General features: G+C 40.2%; 1 protein-coding gene across 1 annotated transcript in view; it reads right to left on the bottom strand.

Annotated features, from left to right (window-relative positions):
- Positions 1–17,336, bottom strand: part of si:ch73-127m5.1 (neurotrypsin) — a 43,872-nt gene that overhangs the window by 6,633 nt on the left and 19,903 nt on the right. The window contains exons 3-11 of the mRNA XM_036141930.1: positions 15,916–16,158; positions 14,624–14,762; positions 12,903–13,081; positions 12,612–12,759; positions 8,366–8,544; positions 5,706–5,847; positions 4,366–4,586; positions 1,196–1,337; positions 823–1,101 (exon numbers count right to left, since the gene is read on the bottom strand). Of these exons, the coding sequence (XP_035997823.1) occupies positions 823–1,101; positions 1,196–1,337; positions 4,366–4,586; positions 5,706–5,847; positions 8,366–8,544; positions 12,612–12,759; positions 12,903–13,081; positions 14,624–14,762; positions 15,916–16,158 (1,672 nt within the window). The remainder of the gene's footprint in view (positions 1–822; positions 1,102–1,195; positions 1,338–4,365; positions 4,587–5,705; positions 5,848–8,365; positions 8,545–12,611; positions 12,760–12,902; positions 13,082–14,623; positions 14,763–15,915; positions 16,159–17,336) is intronic.

The raw sequence follows: 17,336 nt of genomic DNA, 5'->3' as shown, positions 1-17,336 counted from the left end.
CTAGGTAGCTACAACTTTAGAAATGAAGACGGGCGTTCCTCAGGGGTCAATCTTGAGACCAATCCCGTTTTTTTTATTAATAGAAATAATCCTGGGATAGGCCTCGTTCTAGCTATTGTTCACTTTTACTGTTAAGATCGAAATTATTCAAACTCCGAGTAGATTTAGGGACAAAAAAGTGTTTAATATTGCCATCCATTGCTTTTGTCTGGGAGCAATATTAAAAGTGTGGACGGCCTCAACCAAAGGCCAGACTGAAGCTGATCGAGAACCTGTGGAAGGATTTAAAGACTCAAAGATTTGGAGCTCATCACGAAAGATAAATCACTCAAATACCGATGGAAACACGCATACATCAGGTTTGGTTACTGTGAGGCGGATAAAGCTTTCTTCTGTGATTTTTGAGAAGGGTATAAATAACTTTCACTATGCAGTGTTCAATTAAAATATAAATGTTTTTCAAAATCGATACTACTATTACTTGTTTTATTATATTTTGTGAGAAGCCTGTAACATTTCCTATCGGAAACTAAGTTCATAGTTGAACGCAAAGTAATAATTTGGACTTAACAGTAGCATCTTCCTAATGCGTGGGCCGTGGAGTCTCTTTAGTTGGCGTTTATCTGTATATAGCTTTTTTTATGCCTTTTACTGCTTCTTAAAATGTTCTCCCAGTAATTCCTGATCAGTGATCAAAAGGATGGGTAGAAAATAGATGGGATGGTGAGCCCAAACTACCTCATTCCACCACTAGATGGAGCTAAAGTAACACCGGAGCCGTGATGAAGTTTTTCTGTGCATGTTTCCTGCATTAATGTTCACCTGAGCATGTTCCCCTCTTTTTCACTTCCTGGCTTCACCTCGTCCTCCACCAGCTTCCTCAGGCCACAGCTGTCCTCCCGAGTTTTGGTCCTCACAGCCGGCACCCTCGGGGAAACGTCACACTTCACCCCTGCGTCCTGCCTGCGCCTGCAGCCCTGGACGCCCAGGCCGAGCGAAGGGCACTCTCCCAGGAACTCCTCCTTCCCAGTGCACCTCACCTGGTCCAGGTGGACGGGCCCTTTGCCCTGACCGAACCCTCCGGCTGCTACCGCTCCACCGCTGAGAAAAAACAGCCGTCAGAGGATGTTACCCCTTTTTTTTTTGCACAGTTTAAAAAACAAAAAAAAGTCAGAGATCTTATATAAACATAAACCTGTGTCCAAGTTGTCTGCACACCACGGCGGCGTTGAGGTCGTTCCATCCTGAGTCACAGATACTCCCCCAGTCTCCATGGAGATACACCTCGACTCGACCTTCCTTCCTGCTGCTGCCGCCCACCAGACGCACCAGGGGTCCTGGCAAGGAGAAAAGCTCTCATTTGTATTCCTATTTGTGCCTCGTCTTCTGCAGGGCCCCGGTCTGCTGGGATTGTTCATGAGTTACGAGTTAAATGTCACCTGGCGCCTCTGCATTTCAGAGCTATTCTCGTTCTAATGACCTGAACATGTTGACAGGCAGACCTGGACCCCCCCAGACGGTGGACAAGTCTGTGTTACGTCTGCAGCTAACAACGCTTTGAGATGCGGCGGACGCACAAACACGTGAGGTGGCATCTGGAAACCATATATTCACATGCATAACCTTGCTAAGTTATTCACATCGCTTTGATTTTTCACATGTTGACTCATCACAACCACAAACTTCATTCTGCCTTATTTGAATGTTATAGGTGAACAACGAGTGGTTTATAATTTGGAATTTGAAGAAGAGTACGTGCAATAACAATAAATAACATCCGGTGCAACCAATCAGCTCCAGGAGTGGCAAATAGAGTCCATGTGCAGGTAGTTTAATTTCAGTGGGAACACAGCTGTCCTGTGATGGCCTTGTCCGGCCCGCTGAACAATTTAGTCCGGCCTGGTGGCTACATACATTATCATTATTCAACAATGATTTTTATTTATTTTTTTAGTGTCCTGTCTGGCAATGTGGCAATAAGAATTGTTGTCTTAATGCCAAAAAGTGAATAGTTTTATCATGATTCATGCAAGGAATATCTCAAATGATATGGACACTACAATGGGAAAGTAGGAGAGTAAAGGAAGAACAAGAAGAAAAAAAGAAAAGGTGAAAGAAAGAGGAGATAAAAGGAAGAGGATGATAAAACAATTATTGAAAAAAAAAACATGTACTACGGTCAATTGAAAATCTGCAGTTCCTATATTGTCCACGAGGGGCGCTGTGTTTTAATCAGCAGATGGTAGCACTGAGCTTCAGATGTGGAAAATTTATTTTAAATAATTTCTTAATATTTATCTGTTTGGTGTATTTTGTCATGCAGGACAGTGTTTTTAAGTTACAAAAAATGTGAATAAATGTTTTTCAACATTGTACAATCACTGTGATCAGTTCTTATGCATAATGCACTTAAATGTTTAACTGAGTAAAAGTATTGTTGAAATTGCACATACTTTTCTTAAAAATGCTGAGGTTATTCATAATATGTGTAAAAGTGAAATTAATTTGATATAAAAATCAACAACAAGTCCACTTTTATTAGTTCTATTTAATCTTGCAATGAGTTTACTCGTGTGGCCCTCTTGAGATCAGATTAAGCTGTATGCGGCCCCTAAACCAAAATGAGTTTGACACCCCTGTCTTAGAGGTTTGTCAGCATCATGATCGCAGGACAACAGAAGTCCACGGGGAACAGGATCCTTTAAGAGGTAAAATGCTATTTGATGGGTAGATGGATGTAGCTAAATGCATGGCAATCCAGCAAGAAAACCTGTTGGAAGGTGTAAAAGTTATTGTGACCGATGTTCACCCTCCAACAGGACAGCCAGAGCAACAATGGTTTAGATCAGGGCTTTCCAAACCTTTCGCCTCGTGGGCCGAAATTGTGAAGTCAAAAGTACTTGAGGGCCAAAAAATGAATTAAAAAAAAATGAATTTCAAGAGTTTGAGTTCTTTTTTTTATGTAAAAATAGAATAATTTTAAGGAATGTGTAAATCATTGTAGATCCAAACAACAAAAATGGGGTTTTGCTCATTTGCCAAAAGATAATCTTCTAGTTAGCAAATTAGTTTGGGCTCAGTTGAAAAGAAGAACTTATTTCTTTGGTCTAGCAATTTAACATTTGGGTCAGTATTTCTTTAAAGAAACTTGCTGTAATTAGCCAATTATAATAAATTAATTCAAAGCAGATTTTAACGCACCAAAGTCTGCGGTTGAGAATAGGTCTTTGGAAACATGGGATCCTATTTACTATGAAATGAAAGAGAATTTAAAAAGTGCGGTTATTAGGTTATTAAATTGAAGGTTATCAGGTTATTAGGTTGAATTTGCATGTTATCTAAGCCATTACAAGGCCTTTGTTTGGCAGTAGTATAAAGCTTGGTACTCATCATTACTCCAGACTTTTTGAATAGAGAAAGCCTTCTGGAGAGGAAGCGAAACGACTTCAACTACGAAAAACAAGTCCAGTTGTTTTGTTTTTAAAACATTACCACTTTGTGTTGCACATTTTAACTGTAAGATTTTAACCAGTCTGTAATAGTTTTGCCCTAATTCAAAATAAAAAGTTTTAATTTGTATCAGCTGCCAGTGCTGGAGGGCCAAATCTTTTTTGAAATGCATTTTGGGGGCTGCACAAAATCAGTACGGGGGGAGCAGATGGCCCCAGGGACGCACTTTGGACACGCCTGGTTTAGATCAAAGCATATTCATGTGTTACGAGGCCTAGTCAAAGTCTAGAACTAAGTCTAGTAAGACCTGAAAATCTATGTTCAGGGACTTGTAATTGCCATTGTGGTAAAATATGGTTCTCTAAAGCATTGACTCTGGGAGGTTTGAATAATACTGCACCCATCAGATTTTTATTAATAAAATATTTGAAAGGCGTGTATAACTTTCCACCTCAAGTGATGCACTGCTTTGCTTTGGTCTATCACATAATAATCCAGTGCAATACTTTGAAGCTTGTGTTTGAAACATAAGTTGTGAATTTGTGTGTCAGGACTCTACGTAGAAGAAACTAGATGTGCAGATTTAGCTGTATTGTGTAACCAGTTAAGCACATGTAAAAACAAGTTTGGACTCATCATTAAGCAAAAACACAGGTTTAATTTTAATTCTGATCCCAGAATGGTTTCCTCTTACACTTTGATGATGATTAGCATTGTGTCCAAATTATGATCAAATATTTACTTTTATCCAAACTCAGGCCTCGACTAAAGACAAGCACACAGTGACAGCGGGTGAAAAAGTGGCGATCTCTATTAAATTTCTCAAAATGATAAATGTTTTATAATCTCTACAGATGATGTCATCGCTTGGTTTGACCCGCGTTTAATCTACATATATTTGTCTCCATGCGTTACCTGTTGAAGGTGCGATAACCGGCACTTCGTTGGTCTCCTGGCTGGATCTTCCTCGGCAGCGGACGCCGACATCCTCGCTGTGGGAGCAGTCGGTCCGACCCCAGATCCCGTGCCGACAGTCCAGCAGGGACGTCTCGGATCCCTCGCAGTGGACGTCGTCCAGGAGGATGAGACCGACGCCCTCCCCGAACATCCCGTCCACTACGACCTCAGCGTGACCCCTGAAACGAAGCCATTATAGAGAGGATTTGCTTTGGTATTCATGTGTGAGAGAGGAGCTTTTAGAAACCAGGCTGCCGCAGACTCCAAATGGAAAACCATCTATCCAATACAGAAAAATCCCTTTCAAGTATATACAAGACTGTCTCAGAAAATTAGAATATTGTGATAAAGTTCTTTATTTTCTGTAATGCAATTAAAAACCATGAAATGTCATATATTCTGGATTCATTACAAATCAACTGAAATATCGCAAGCCTTTTATTGTTTTAATATCGCTGATTATGGCTTACAGCTTAAGAAACCCAAAAATCCTATCTCAAAATATTAGAATATCGTGAAAAAGTATACTAGTAGGCTATTCAACTAATCACTTGAATCGTCTAATTAACTCGAAACACTGCAGGGTTTCCTGAGCCTTGAAAAACACAGCTTGGTTCAGTAAACTAAATCACAAGTATGGTAGTGGTTAAGAGACATAAGATTCTCACAGTAACTGGTGTACTGATCATGGCATTACTGTCCTTGATTGGCCTGCCAATTCCCCTGACCTGAACCCCATAGAGAATTTGTGGGGTATTGTGAAGAAGAAGCTGAAAGACACCAGAGCCAACAATGCAAATGAGCTAAAGGCCGCTATTGAAGCATCCTGGGCATCCATAACACCTCAGCAATGCCACAGGCTGATTGCCTCCATGCCACGCCGCATTGATGCAGTAATCTGTGCAAAAGGATTCCCAACCAAGTACTGAGTGCATTAATGGACATTTTCAAATGTTTGATTTTGTTTTGCTGTTATAATTATTTATTTTTTACTTGGTCTGAGGAAATATTCTAATATTTTGAGATAGGATTTTTGAGTTTTCTTCAGCTGTACGCCATAATCAGCGATATTAAAACAATAAAAGGCTTGCGATATTTCAGTTGATTTGTAATGAATCCAGAATGTATGACATGTCATGTTTTTTAATTGCATTACAGAAAATAAGGAACTTTATCACAATATTCTAATTTTCTGAGACAGTCCTGTAGATGTAACACAAGAAAATGTAATCCAATTGCTGTGAATACTCTTTCATGGCACTGAGGGCCACTGACATTAAGAGGCGGTCTGTGCCTACCGGTATCCCAGCTGTCTGCAGACCACCTCTGCATGCGGCTGCCTCCAGTGGTCGTCGCACACCGTCCCCCAGTCGCCGTTGTGAAACACTTCCACCCGACCCTCCCAGGGGGTGTCGCCTCCGACCAGACGCACCACGCCATCTGAAACATTGTCAAAATCCTCACTGTAGCCACGAGGCGACACAGACGCTCACATTCATTTTAAAATAAAGGTCAATTATTGAGCATGAACATTAGTTACGTGAATTGATTTGTTTCCTCTCAGTTTCTGCTCGCCTCAGACAGGATGCTGCTGCCTCGTGCAGTGATGATTTATTGATTCAGGAGGTATAAATAGCTGCTCTGAGCTTACTGCTGAGCACAGAAGATCAGAGTGTTTGTTTATCTGTGCAGGGTGGCGTTTGGGCCCTTGCCCAGGACGACATTAGAACGTTGCCCTAGGCGGTTTTTAATTAGCCTCGTGAGACCATCCTGATCACGTGAGCTTTCAAGGTTTCACTCGCAGATCAGTCTGGCTACTTTCCGTTAAAGGAAATTTGGAGCCGTTCACCAAACGAACGTCCAATCAGCGTTGGCTTTGAGGCGGGTTGAGGTGTGACGCAACGAGAAGCGCGACAGTTCAGTCTAAAGAACATGGCGGCTTCAACCGATGAAACTAGCATTAGCGTGGCTATCGAGCAAGTTTTATCAGAATTAGAGTATTTCTTCACTGAAAGAAGAGCAAAACACTGCTCTGGAGGCTTTTCTCAGAGGAAAATATGTTTTTGCTCTTCTCCCGACTGGTTTCGGCAAGAGCTTGATCTATCAATTGGCTCCTCTTGTCATGTTAGTATGTCATATGCTTCGTTGATCTGATTGGTTTATTTGGCCCGTCTATCACCAACATAGGCCAATCAGCCAACCAGTATTTTCGCCCCTTCCCAAAATTACTTCAACGGAAGGTTTCCAGATGGATATGCGGAGCAAATCCATCTGGCGGAGTCAGGTTAGTTTTTAATAGCTATAGTTTGTAATCCTGACCAGAAACACTTTTTGTTATGCTGGGTAAAATAATCCTTCCATCCTAAAAGTAGTCAATATATATTAATTATTCACAATAAAGGAGGTTAAAAAAATAGTTTTCTGTGGGAGCTGCAGGCCTGTAAAAACTAACCAATCCCTGCTGTTCGGTCCGATGGGCAGAGATTTGTCAGACTTTTGGTCCTGCTCTCACTATCCTCTGTCCCTATTCCTTGTTAGTTTCCGCTTGCTGGCTGCGCACTTCGAGTGTTTATGTATCCGGTTAGCTTAGCGGAGCTACAGTGAACGGCTAACACCGAAGCGGTTAGCTTAGCGGTTAGCTTCAGTATTAGCCGTTCACTGTAGCTCCACTGCGCTCTTCGTATGCTTTGAACATGGCTGAGAGTCACAAGAAGCAAACTGTGTACAAGTTTATGAGAAGAAGAAGAAGGGCTCAGTAGAAAGAAATAAGACCTGACTGGATTTGGGAGATTTTCTTCACGCGAACCCTTGTGAGGAGCGGAAGAACAATACCTATCCCTAACCTAACCCGACAACCTAAGGCACAAGTCATGACCGTTCTGTCTAATGTGAGAAAAGTTTTGTGTTCTTCGCCATGCACTCACCATGAAGTTCAATCTATGTCATCAGAGAGTACTAGGCATGGTAACTGCTGATACAGATAAGATGAATTTTTGGCTAGTGCATGAATCTTGTCAAGGTATAGGCCTGCTAAGAATCAATACTAAAAACCAAGCAAATTTTTTTTTTATCTTGAAACTGGGTCGTCGGACTAATGGGTCATCTGACTATATCAGCCTAGTGGGACTGTTGGACTATTGGGTTGTCGGACTATTGGGCAGACCCCCGAACGAGGTAAGACGGTCTTGCGGATGCGGAGTTAGTCAAAAAGGGATTTGGGGAAACTTCAGGAGAAATCACCGACTCTACATTTAACATCAACAGATTTGTTCCATGTTCTTGCTGCTAATGTTGCTGCTTTTTGTGTTTTGTGATTTATGTATTATTATTGGCCTAATCCTGCTTTGCTACTAAAGGCCCATTTTTACCCCGGTTTAAGATTTGACAATAAATGAGGAATCATTGATCAGAGGTAGAACGGTTTAAATACATATTTAATTCATAGAAATTAAATATGGAGACAGAGTTACATTACCAATCGAGATCTTTCACCGCGCGGTCGAGAAGTCTGTCTGAAGTAAGTTTTACCAAGACATTCCTTTTATCAACTTTAAACTCCTCCTGCATGGCTCAGAGGGAGGATGACTGACCCCCTCTCCTTCTGACCACCCCCTCAGGACAATAAAACTCCATGTTTATCTTACGCTGGAGCAGGAAGGGACAGACCCAACTCTGCTTTCCTCAGTAACCCCAACTAAGATATATTTTTAATTCTCAACAGTTTCTTTGTTTCTTTCCCCATTACTTTTGTCTATTTGCAGGTGTTTATGGTTGTCTTTCCCTGTATTCCCTGATTTTTCTCTTACTCTGTCGTTGCTATACCTATTCCCCTCCCCCCGTGTCATGTTTACCATCAGTTTTCTTGTAACATCTTAATAGCTATAAAATAAATCATCAAGAATTATGCGTCGAGGAAGGATTTATGTGTGTATCAGTGTGCTTGTGTGTGAGATGTAACCTGTATAAGGGCTGCAGGAGACCCCAGCGTCCTCCATGTGGTCGCAGTTGTGCTGCTCCCAGTCCCCATGGGGGCACTGATCCAGGAACAGTTCATTTCCTGTGCACTTCACAGCGTCAAGCAGGATGGGACCTGAACCCTGCCCGAAGTGAGCCCACGACCAGGCCTTCGCTACACCCCTGCAACACATAAACACATTGTGTGCCAATCAAGCCTAAATCAAACTGCTCTAACAAAGTGAACAATTAACTTTATGGGAATCACAGATTAGAAATGTTCTATGGAAAATTGCAAAAATAAGCGGAGTTTCATTTTAAAAAATGCATTTATTTTTACTTCCACAAATGTTTTTGGGTAGTGAGAACAAGAACTGTTTTTTTTTTTTTTTCAAACTTAAAAAAACTGGAGAACTGTGCGCCTGCTGGTTTTATAGCATGAAACCTGCCGTAACAAGACTGGGCAAAAAAAATCTAAAAAACACTTTTCTCATGAATACATCCCATCACCATAGCAGCTCCCCTGCAACTCATTCAAAATAACTCAAAAGTGTAAAAGTACCATATTATAAAAAGTACATTCTGTATATGAAATCATTGCTGAATAATAAATAGCTAAAAGATGTCTGCCGGTTTGTGTGGTCATGATTTATAGATGGAGAAATGCTATAAAAGCACTGCTGTGTGTGTTTTTAAGTTAAAACTGATGTTCAACTTAAAGACAACCTGCAGGTGACTTAAAGCAAAGGGTCGCTGCTAAAACAACAACAGCAGATGTCTTTGAGCAGTGGAGATCTGAAGACTCATCCAGGCATGTTCATTTTACTATTAATATTGCAAACATTGAAAAAAAATGGGTGCTTCCTCCATGGCTCGTGACAAACTGCAGATGACTTTCTTCTTGCCACTCTTCCATAAAGGTCCTTTATGGATACAAATACTGATTGTCCTTCATGCAGATTCTCCCACCTGATTAGTGCAGCTCTACAGCTCCTCCAGAGTTACAATAATGCTCTTGATTATATTTCTGGTTAAAGCTCTAGGCCTGTCAGTTTAGGTGGACCACCATGTCTTGGTCGGTTTGCAGTTGTGCCTTTCCAATTTCAGATGGTGAATTAAACTCTGTTAGATGTTTACAGTTTGGTATTTTGTTTTATAAGCTAACCATGTTTTTAAACTTCTTAACTTTAACCCCTGATCTGTCTTTTGTGTTCCTTGTTCTTCATGATGCTGTTTCTTCACTGATGTTCTCCAACGAAGAGTCTTCACAGAGCAGCTGGATTTATACTGAGATTACATCACAGACAAAGGAGGGACTCAATTTACCAATCAGGTGACTTCTGAAGGAAATCCCCTTCAGAAGTCCCTAAATTAAATGTAATTTCATTTAATTTAGGGGTATCTGAGTAAAAGGGGGTTTCCGAATGCCTGTAACATTTAGGTTCTGTTTCACAATTCAGTACAATTGTGTTGCTCCCTGAAGTTTTTCAAAAAAATTATATAATACATAAATAAATAAAAAATAAGTCTAAATAAATAGTGAAAGAAGGAAACGGCAAAAACATGATAATGATGTCATCAAAAAAATTATTGTATCTTTTAGATGGTACTAACAATTGAACTACTGCCATTATTGTTAAAAATAATTTAAAATGATTGTTGAAAATCTAACAAATCATAGACTGAATTTAAGCAGCTGCAGTGATCCATTTCTTTTCTTTAACCAATCGAAATATAAATGTTATTTTCCTCTGCATCTAAAGTTATTGCCGCTGTCTGGTGAAGAGTTTCAGAAGCCTGGTAACATAAAAAAAAAATCTATAAAACAGAAACTCATTGTGAAAAATATGCTGGAACCTGTTGAGTAAAAAAAAACAGCAACCATTTTGCTTTGTGTTGTGAAAACATGTCTGCGTACAGCGGTGTGAACACCAAACGCTGCCGTCAGGTTATCTTTTATTTACGAGGGCAAACACAGAAGGAGAGCTGTCCCCTGGCATTTGGGGAGATGCGATGCAACCCGGTGTTGAACATGGGATTTGCTTCTCAGAGACAACCTGTTGGCTGTTAGGCAGCTGGAGCAGTCTGATGTTTCTGAGTAAGAGGAGGGGAAAACCTGACACTGATGAAACACAAACACACAAACAGGTGTTTCCCTGAGATTGTCCCTGAGCTACACTGCAACCCTTTGCTCTCCCAGATTCTTCTGTCACTCAACATTTCCAGCTTTCTCTCTCCAACCCAATCATCCTAACAAACAGTTCCTGCGGAAGATATTTGTCGAGAAAAACATGACAAATGAAAGTAAAGTCTCATTTATGTTGTTAAGAAATTCACTGTATTAGTCATAAAACACTATAAAGCACCCAGAAAACATAAAGATAAAAACTGATCAAATATATAGCATAAAACTGTTAACGAAACATGAATACAAAAGTTTTAATCTTAAGTAAAATTGTCCTATTTTGAATTTTCATGAATTTAAGTCTTCTTGGATAACCAAATAAACATTCATGGACTTTTTTACTAGCAATGCTTTAAAAATGAAGAAACATGAAAAAAGACCTAAATATTGATAAATCTCATAATGATTAGCAACGTACAGTGCCTTGCTCAAGCATATCCATACTTATTTTTATACTTCTTCAATGTATTTTATTGTGATTTTTGTGATTATTGTGATTATTGTGATTTTTTCTTCTGTGCATAATTGTAAAATGATGTATGGTTTTCCAAATATTTTTAGGCATGCACAATATATTGGCATCAACATCGATATCAGCCAATGTTAGTCATTTTTTAACATTACAGTATTGATCTGATAAGTAAAACAGGGCTAATATTAACAGCTGATATTTCCATCTAGTTGCCCTTTTGTGCCTGTGGTTTTCCTTCAGTCATGTGATGCATTGCAGCATTTGTGGGGTTTTAACTGAAGCAGAGATTTGAATGATTACTTCTGCAAGGCTCTGTATGACCAAAAAATATCAAACATCTATTAGCTCACAAAGGTTAACAGGATCGAAAACTTTTACTTGTTGGGAAAATTAGGAAGGATTAATAAGATCCATAGTTGTTTTATATGTGTCCACTGAAACTGTTCTCGAAAGACAAACAGAGAATTACTTTGATTTATATGCTGTTATATTTTTTTAGATGAATATTTAGAGGGGCAAGATCTATATTTAGATAAAGTCTTTACTTTGAGTTGTGGTAAATCAATACAAATAATTTATAGAAACAGCCATACCCACATATTCTGAACCAATGGATTCAAAAGAGGATTATATTCTGGTACAATTAATAACATATTAGATTTACTGTAGCTGAGTAGGAGAAAACTAGTTTGAATCCCTTATTTTATTTCAATGAAGCTGTTGATATAGTAGAGTTCTTTATGTTATCTGTATAGCAATGATGTTGGGTACCATGGCACTAAATTATTTGGCCCGTAACTAAAGAGGATGAAAAGGAGAGGACCAAGCACAGAACCATGGGGAATGCCACGGGACAAACTTAAGGATGAAGGTAAAGCTGGCAATAAATGAAATGTTAACACTTAGGATTTTCCAAAAAAAGTAAAAAACAAAATACACTTAGGATTTGAAGCAGAACAGAGAGACGTTGAGGAGTGTGAGAAGTGTGTTTGATGGTGTCAAAGACTGCAGTGACATCGAGAAGGATGCGGATGCAAATAAATCTACAGTCAGAGCAGAGCGGGACATCGCCGGTGATTTTAAGGAGGACTGTCATGTGAGCAAAAACCAGAAAGAAGGATTTCATACAGATTGTTGTTGATGAGATGTGTGTATGAAGGCCCTTTACTCGTTGAGGCATGAAATGTAATTTCATTGGAAATATAAGTTAAGTTTAAATAAAAGTTCTGAGAAAAAAAATAAAGTTTCAAGTCGTAAGCAAATTTAATAAAAGGGAGCTGCTTGTCTCTAGTTGTTCCAGACATTTGACCTTATCTAGAACACTAATTTGGACCCCCCTTGTCCTACTGTATATGACAGATTATAATTTCAAATATTCTGCGACACTTCTTTGGAAATTTGTTAAATGAGAGAGACAGCTAATGAAAAATTAGTTTTGTCAATAAAAATATATTTTGGAACTTTGATCAAACCAGGAAATATGGAATCTATGTAAATAGGGTAAGGTAAGGTGCTTTATTTGTCATTATACATACAAGGTGCACACAACGAAATTTCATAAATCAGATAGTAGGATTTCTTGTGTTAACATACCCGAAACCCAGCTGTCTGCACACCACCTCAGCATCTCTGTCGTCCCACTGGTCGTCGCAGATGGAGCCCCACCGGCCGGCGTGAAACACCTCCACGCGACCTTCGAAGTCTTCCTCGCTTCCCACCAGACGCAGCGGGGGACCACTACCTGAGAAGACAGCAGCATCCTTCTAATACATGTAAACCCAACTAGTTCAGATCATTAAAGGAAAGGGGTCACTTTGTAGCGCAGGTGTGACTGGGGGAAATATTCAGGTCTGGTTTTAATGACAGCGTGGAAGTCACACTGACCTTCAGGTAGCGCACACACCACAGCCGCCTCATTTCCATGGCTGCAGTCACCGGTGACAAACGTCCTGCTTCGACACTTGCTCAGAGCGTCCTCATCTCCACGGCAGCCAAGACGTTCATAATGGAAGAGGCCGGAGCCTGAGCCAAACTGGGAGAGCTGCAGCGCAGTACCGATGTCCCTAAACAAATTCAATTAAATAAAAAAAGAAACAGGAACACAGTTTTTGTTTTTTTTCTTAATTCCCTTCCACTTTCTTCTTCCACATATGTTTTTTTTTCTGACTGCATTGAGCTAGATTGAATTTGGCTGAACGTTTTTAATGTGCTGGAATTTAAATCTGATGGAACTGGTTTAAACCATCATTGAACCCAACGATGCAGAGCCGAACTAAGTTGGACTGTGTGTAATTAGATGCTGAAAGGGTTTTAAATTGATGAACTGAAATTAATAAACTTCAATTAATATGAAATAACTCAGTTTAAGTAAACTGAATTAAGCTTAGCTACACTAAAATAAACTGAACATGCCTGAACTGAATTAGATGTAAATGGATGGATTTCAATGTTACTGAACTGGGAGGAACTGGATTAATCCAACCACATTTCAAAAGAACTGAATCCAATTGAAGTGAAGTGAAAGGGAAGAAAGCACAGCAGAGACCATGTGTGTGCATGTGAGTTTTAGTGTAATCATACGTGTGTGTGTTATTGTGGATCTGTGAACTGTGGCAGATAACCTTTGCAGACAAGGTCTTTGATAGTGATGAAATGTTACCAGGCAGTTCAGTAGCACTCTGTTCCAGGTCACAGATGTCACAGAGCGTCTTATTTACATTACATCCAGGAGAATTTAAGATTGTCTGCCTTTCGAGGCCGAGACGGGGAGGCCAGATTCTGACAACAGCATTTGTTTTAGAGCCGGCAGACTCTTGTTTTTCTGTCTGCCTTACATTCTTAATAGTTCTTCTAAAGAGACGATTCCAAACTGCCAAATTTGTGGTCATTCTGCCAAAGCCGAGCTTCCAACCTCTCCAAGATAATTTCCATCCAGCCAGTGAGTTCAGGAATCGCAGCTGGCCCGCAGTTCTGCTTACACAGCATTTCATTCTGAGTGCTGGTAGCGCATATATCTCTCACATAGTTCAGGCATCCTTGACATGGTCCGAAACAGCTTTCGACGTTTTCAGCATTTCTCCATGCTCCAGGTAACCGCCAGCTCCAAAAAGCGGAAACTTGTTATCATAAATCCAATTTTGAATGCATTTTCAACATGGACAGATACACGATTCCCCTACCAAGAGTCCACCGGCAAGAGGGCTCTCCTTCGCCCAGTCTCCTCGTTAAGAAAATTTGGTAAATTAAGAGGAGAGAACAGCTGACCAGATCCATAATTTACAAATCAGAGGATATGTAAAGACAGGCTCCAAAAAGATTCATAGAAGCAGATATGGGAGAGAGGAGAGGAGAGGACTAAACAAAACAGGACTAAATGTAACTGAACTGAATTAAATCTAATCAAACAGAGGTGAACTAAATTGAGATGAATTCAAGTCAGTAAACTTAAATGTATTGCATAAACTGAGCTGCTTTTAATTGAGATTAACTGAATCTAGTTGTATTTAAATTAAGTGCTTCAAACTGAACTGAATTTAAAAGAACTGAATTACACCTAACAGAACTGAACTGAATTTGATCCATGTATGATTTCTTCTTCTCCTTACCTCAGACCGAGCTGCCGGCAGATCACGCTTGCATCTCTGTCCGTCCAGTGGGAGTTGCACACCGCCCCCCACTGGCCATTCAGGTAAACCTCAACCCGCCCACTGTCAGAGGATGAGCTGCCAACCAGACGAACTGCTCCTAAAAATCACAGAGAAGCACAGATTCATTGCTCTGCAGCAACAATCGTAGAGAAGAAACAATAAAAGTTTCAAAAATAACGTCACTAATTAACGAGAAGACGTAGAATCGATATAATTGCAGCATAGCTGATGCAAAACAGAAATATGTTCATTAAATCATCCTTCAAAGTTACCCTGCAAAATAAACTGACATTGACCTAGGTGTGAACTCTCAGTGAATTGTGCAATACCCCCAAACATGCTGCAACAGCGCAGACTGCACTTTTGCTATGCACATGTTGTGTACTCAGTTTTTTTAATTGTGCTTTATCTTTTCGAGATGATTTTTCTCGGCTGACAGCAATGAAGTTTTACCACTTCAGTAGCTGCCAAAAGCACAACTTTTTCTGTCGCTATTTCTTACATCTTGTAACTAGTGTTGCACCGATACCGATACCAGTATCGGACGGGGCCCCGATCCAGCATTAAAATGACTTAGACTTAGACTTAGACAACTTTATTGTCATTTTGTATGCACAGAGTGCGTACAGAACAAAATTTCGTTTGCATACAGCTTGAAAGATCACAGTAAATTGCAGTAAATTTCAGGATGAAGATGCAGCAGCGGTTTGTGTAAACAATTGAAATGTAAACAATGTAAAAAAATCACAGTAAATTGCAGTAAAATGGTGGTATCGGTATCGCCGAGTACCAACAAATAGGGCACCGATACCATTTTGATGTTTGTATGTCACTTGAACACAGCCTTCTCTCTCTCGACTAGTATTATACATGTTATATAAGTTCATGAAAGTTTCACTATTTTGGCATTTGAGAGCCAAAACTCAGGGTTTAAAAGAGATTACTCAATTATTAATGTAATTTTACTGTCTTACTGTTGGACTACTATTATACATGTTATAATTTCATGAATGTTGAGAGCCAAAAGTTTATTTAACTATTGTTACCCATTCCAGGTAGGCAATAAAAAGTTCTACTACCCTAAGTAGTATGCAGTTCTTCATATATACACACACACATCAATTTCAAACAGATGGTATCGGTATCGGCCAATTCTGCACAGCCAGATATCGGGTATCGTATCGGGGCCAAAAAATGGCAACACTACTTGTTACTACGTCTGTCTTAATTTTGAACATGAGTTGGCGTACCTTGGTGGCAGTCGCAGTAAGCCCAGCCGATAGCTCCTGAGTTTTGCCTAAAGAAGCACCAGGGGTTGGACTCGCGGTCCGGGTTCCTGCAGTAGCTGTGGTCGCCCAGCCCGCGGCCCGGGTATTGCATAACGTAGTCCGGAAATTCTGTCCATTTCAAACAGGGGGCGCCAGAGTCTGTCTGGGACACGGTGCCGTTGTAGTATCCCAACTCAGTGAATCCCTCTGAGCAGGAAAGAGGCACTGCGCACAGAGGAAGAGGAGCAGATGGGTAAATGCTGAGGAAGAGCAGAGGGGGAAAAAAAAAAAAGATGTTCTGGATGAAATGAGGAGGATTTGGGGTCAGTGAGGAGGACAGTGTGAATAGGAAAGACAAGTTGTGTGGAGAAAATTTGTTGAACTCATCTTCAAATCACATTATCCCCATGTCTGTATCTCATCAGAGCATAAAAGCCAGCATGGATCATTTTCTGTCCCGTACCGCAGCGGGACCCTGCCTGGCGTATTCACCCGTATGGATCCACGCTGAGCATTATCAAACCGGACTTAATGCAACACCAGCTACCTCGAGTAATCTGCTCTGAGAAGGAGAAAAATATGACAGTGAAGCTTAGAGGGACGGAGAGAGGAAACTGCTGACTTCAAAGTGTAGAGGAATGAGGCCAGAAAATGTAGAGCAGTCAACGCGCTGTAGCTTAATTAAGAACCAACTTAGCTCCCATGAAAAGGACAAAAACAAACCCAAACGAGGGCTTAAAACTGGAAGATCGACAAGCCTGGAACTAGAAACATGAAAAGTGTTTTATTAAAGGGAACATAATTAGGTGTACAGTATATCTCACATATCAGCACTTTGCTTTGAGCTGTAGGCCTTTTAGATTTCAAGATTGGGGACGATAAACCTGGTCTTCTCATTTCTATCGAACCCAAAAGCAAGAACTCAAAAATGCAGAGGTTCTTGACTCAAAGCATAATATTGTAACCCCAAACAGGTGAAGTAACACTGATTATCTCTTCACAAGATAGTGAGCTGCACATATTCAATGGCAAATTACAATTTTTTTCTGCAAAGTTGATGCAATAGAAACAGAAACATTGGCAAAGCTAATTATTCAACCAAATCGTGATGGCCAAGCGAATGGGTCAGAGCAGCTCCACAACTGCAGCTCTTGTGGGAGGCTCCTGGTCTATCAGAAATATCAGATTTTTATAGATGAACAGACAAATCTAGAGTTGTTTCTGATCAGTGAATGCACCATAAGGGCAGGTTGTGTTGATTGTTCCCCTCTTTGGTGCAGGAGTTGTTATTACAGAAAGAAAACTCAGCTCCCATGTTCAGGATCACCGAGGTCTTCAGAAATAAAGGCAGAAGAAGAATAGAGATAAAAGAAGCTTCGGTATTTTCTACCAAGACATGCTGA

Source organism: Fundulus heteroclitus, chromosome 10 (assembly GCF_011125445.2).
Source record: "Fundulus heteroclitus isolate FHET01 chromosome 10, MU-UCD_Fhet_4.1, whole genome shotgun sequence".
Lineage (NCBI taxonomy): Eukaryota > Metazoa > Chordata > Actinopteri > Cyprinodontiformes > Fundulidae > Fundulus > Fundulus heteroclitus.
The sequence above is the reverse complement of the archived record's forward strand: the minus strand, read 5'-3'. Positions and strand labels throughout refer to the sequence as shown.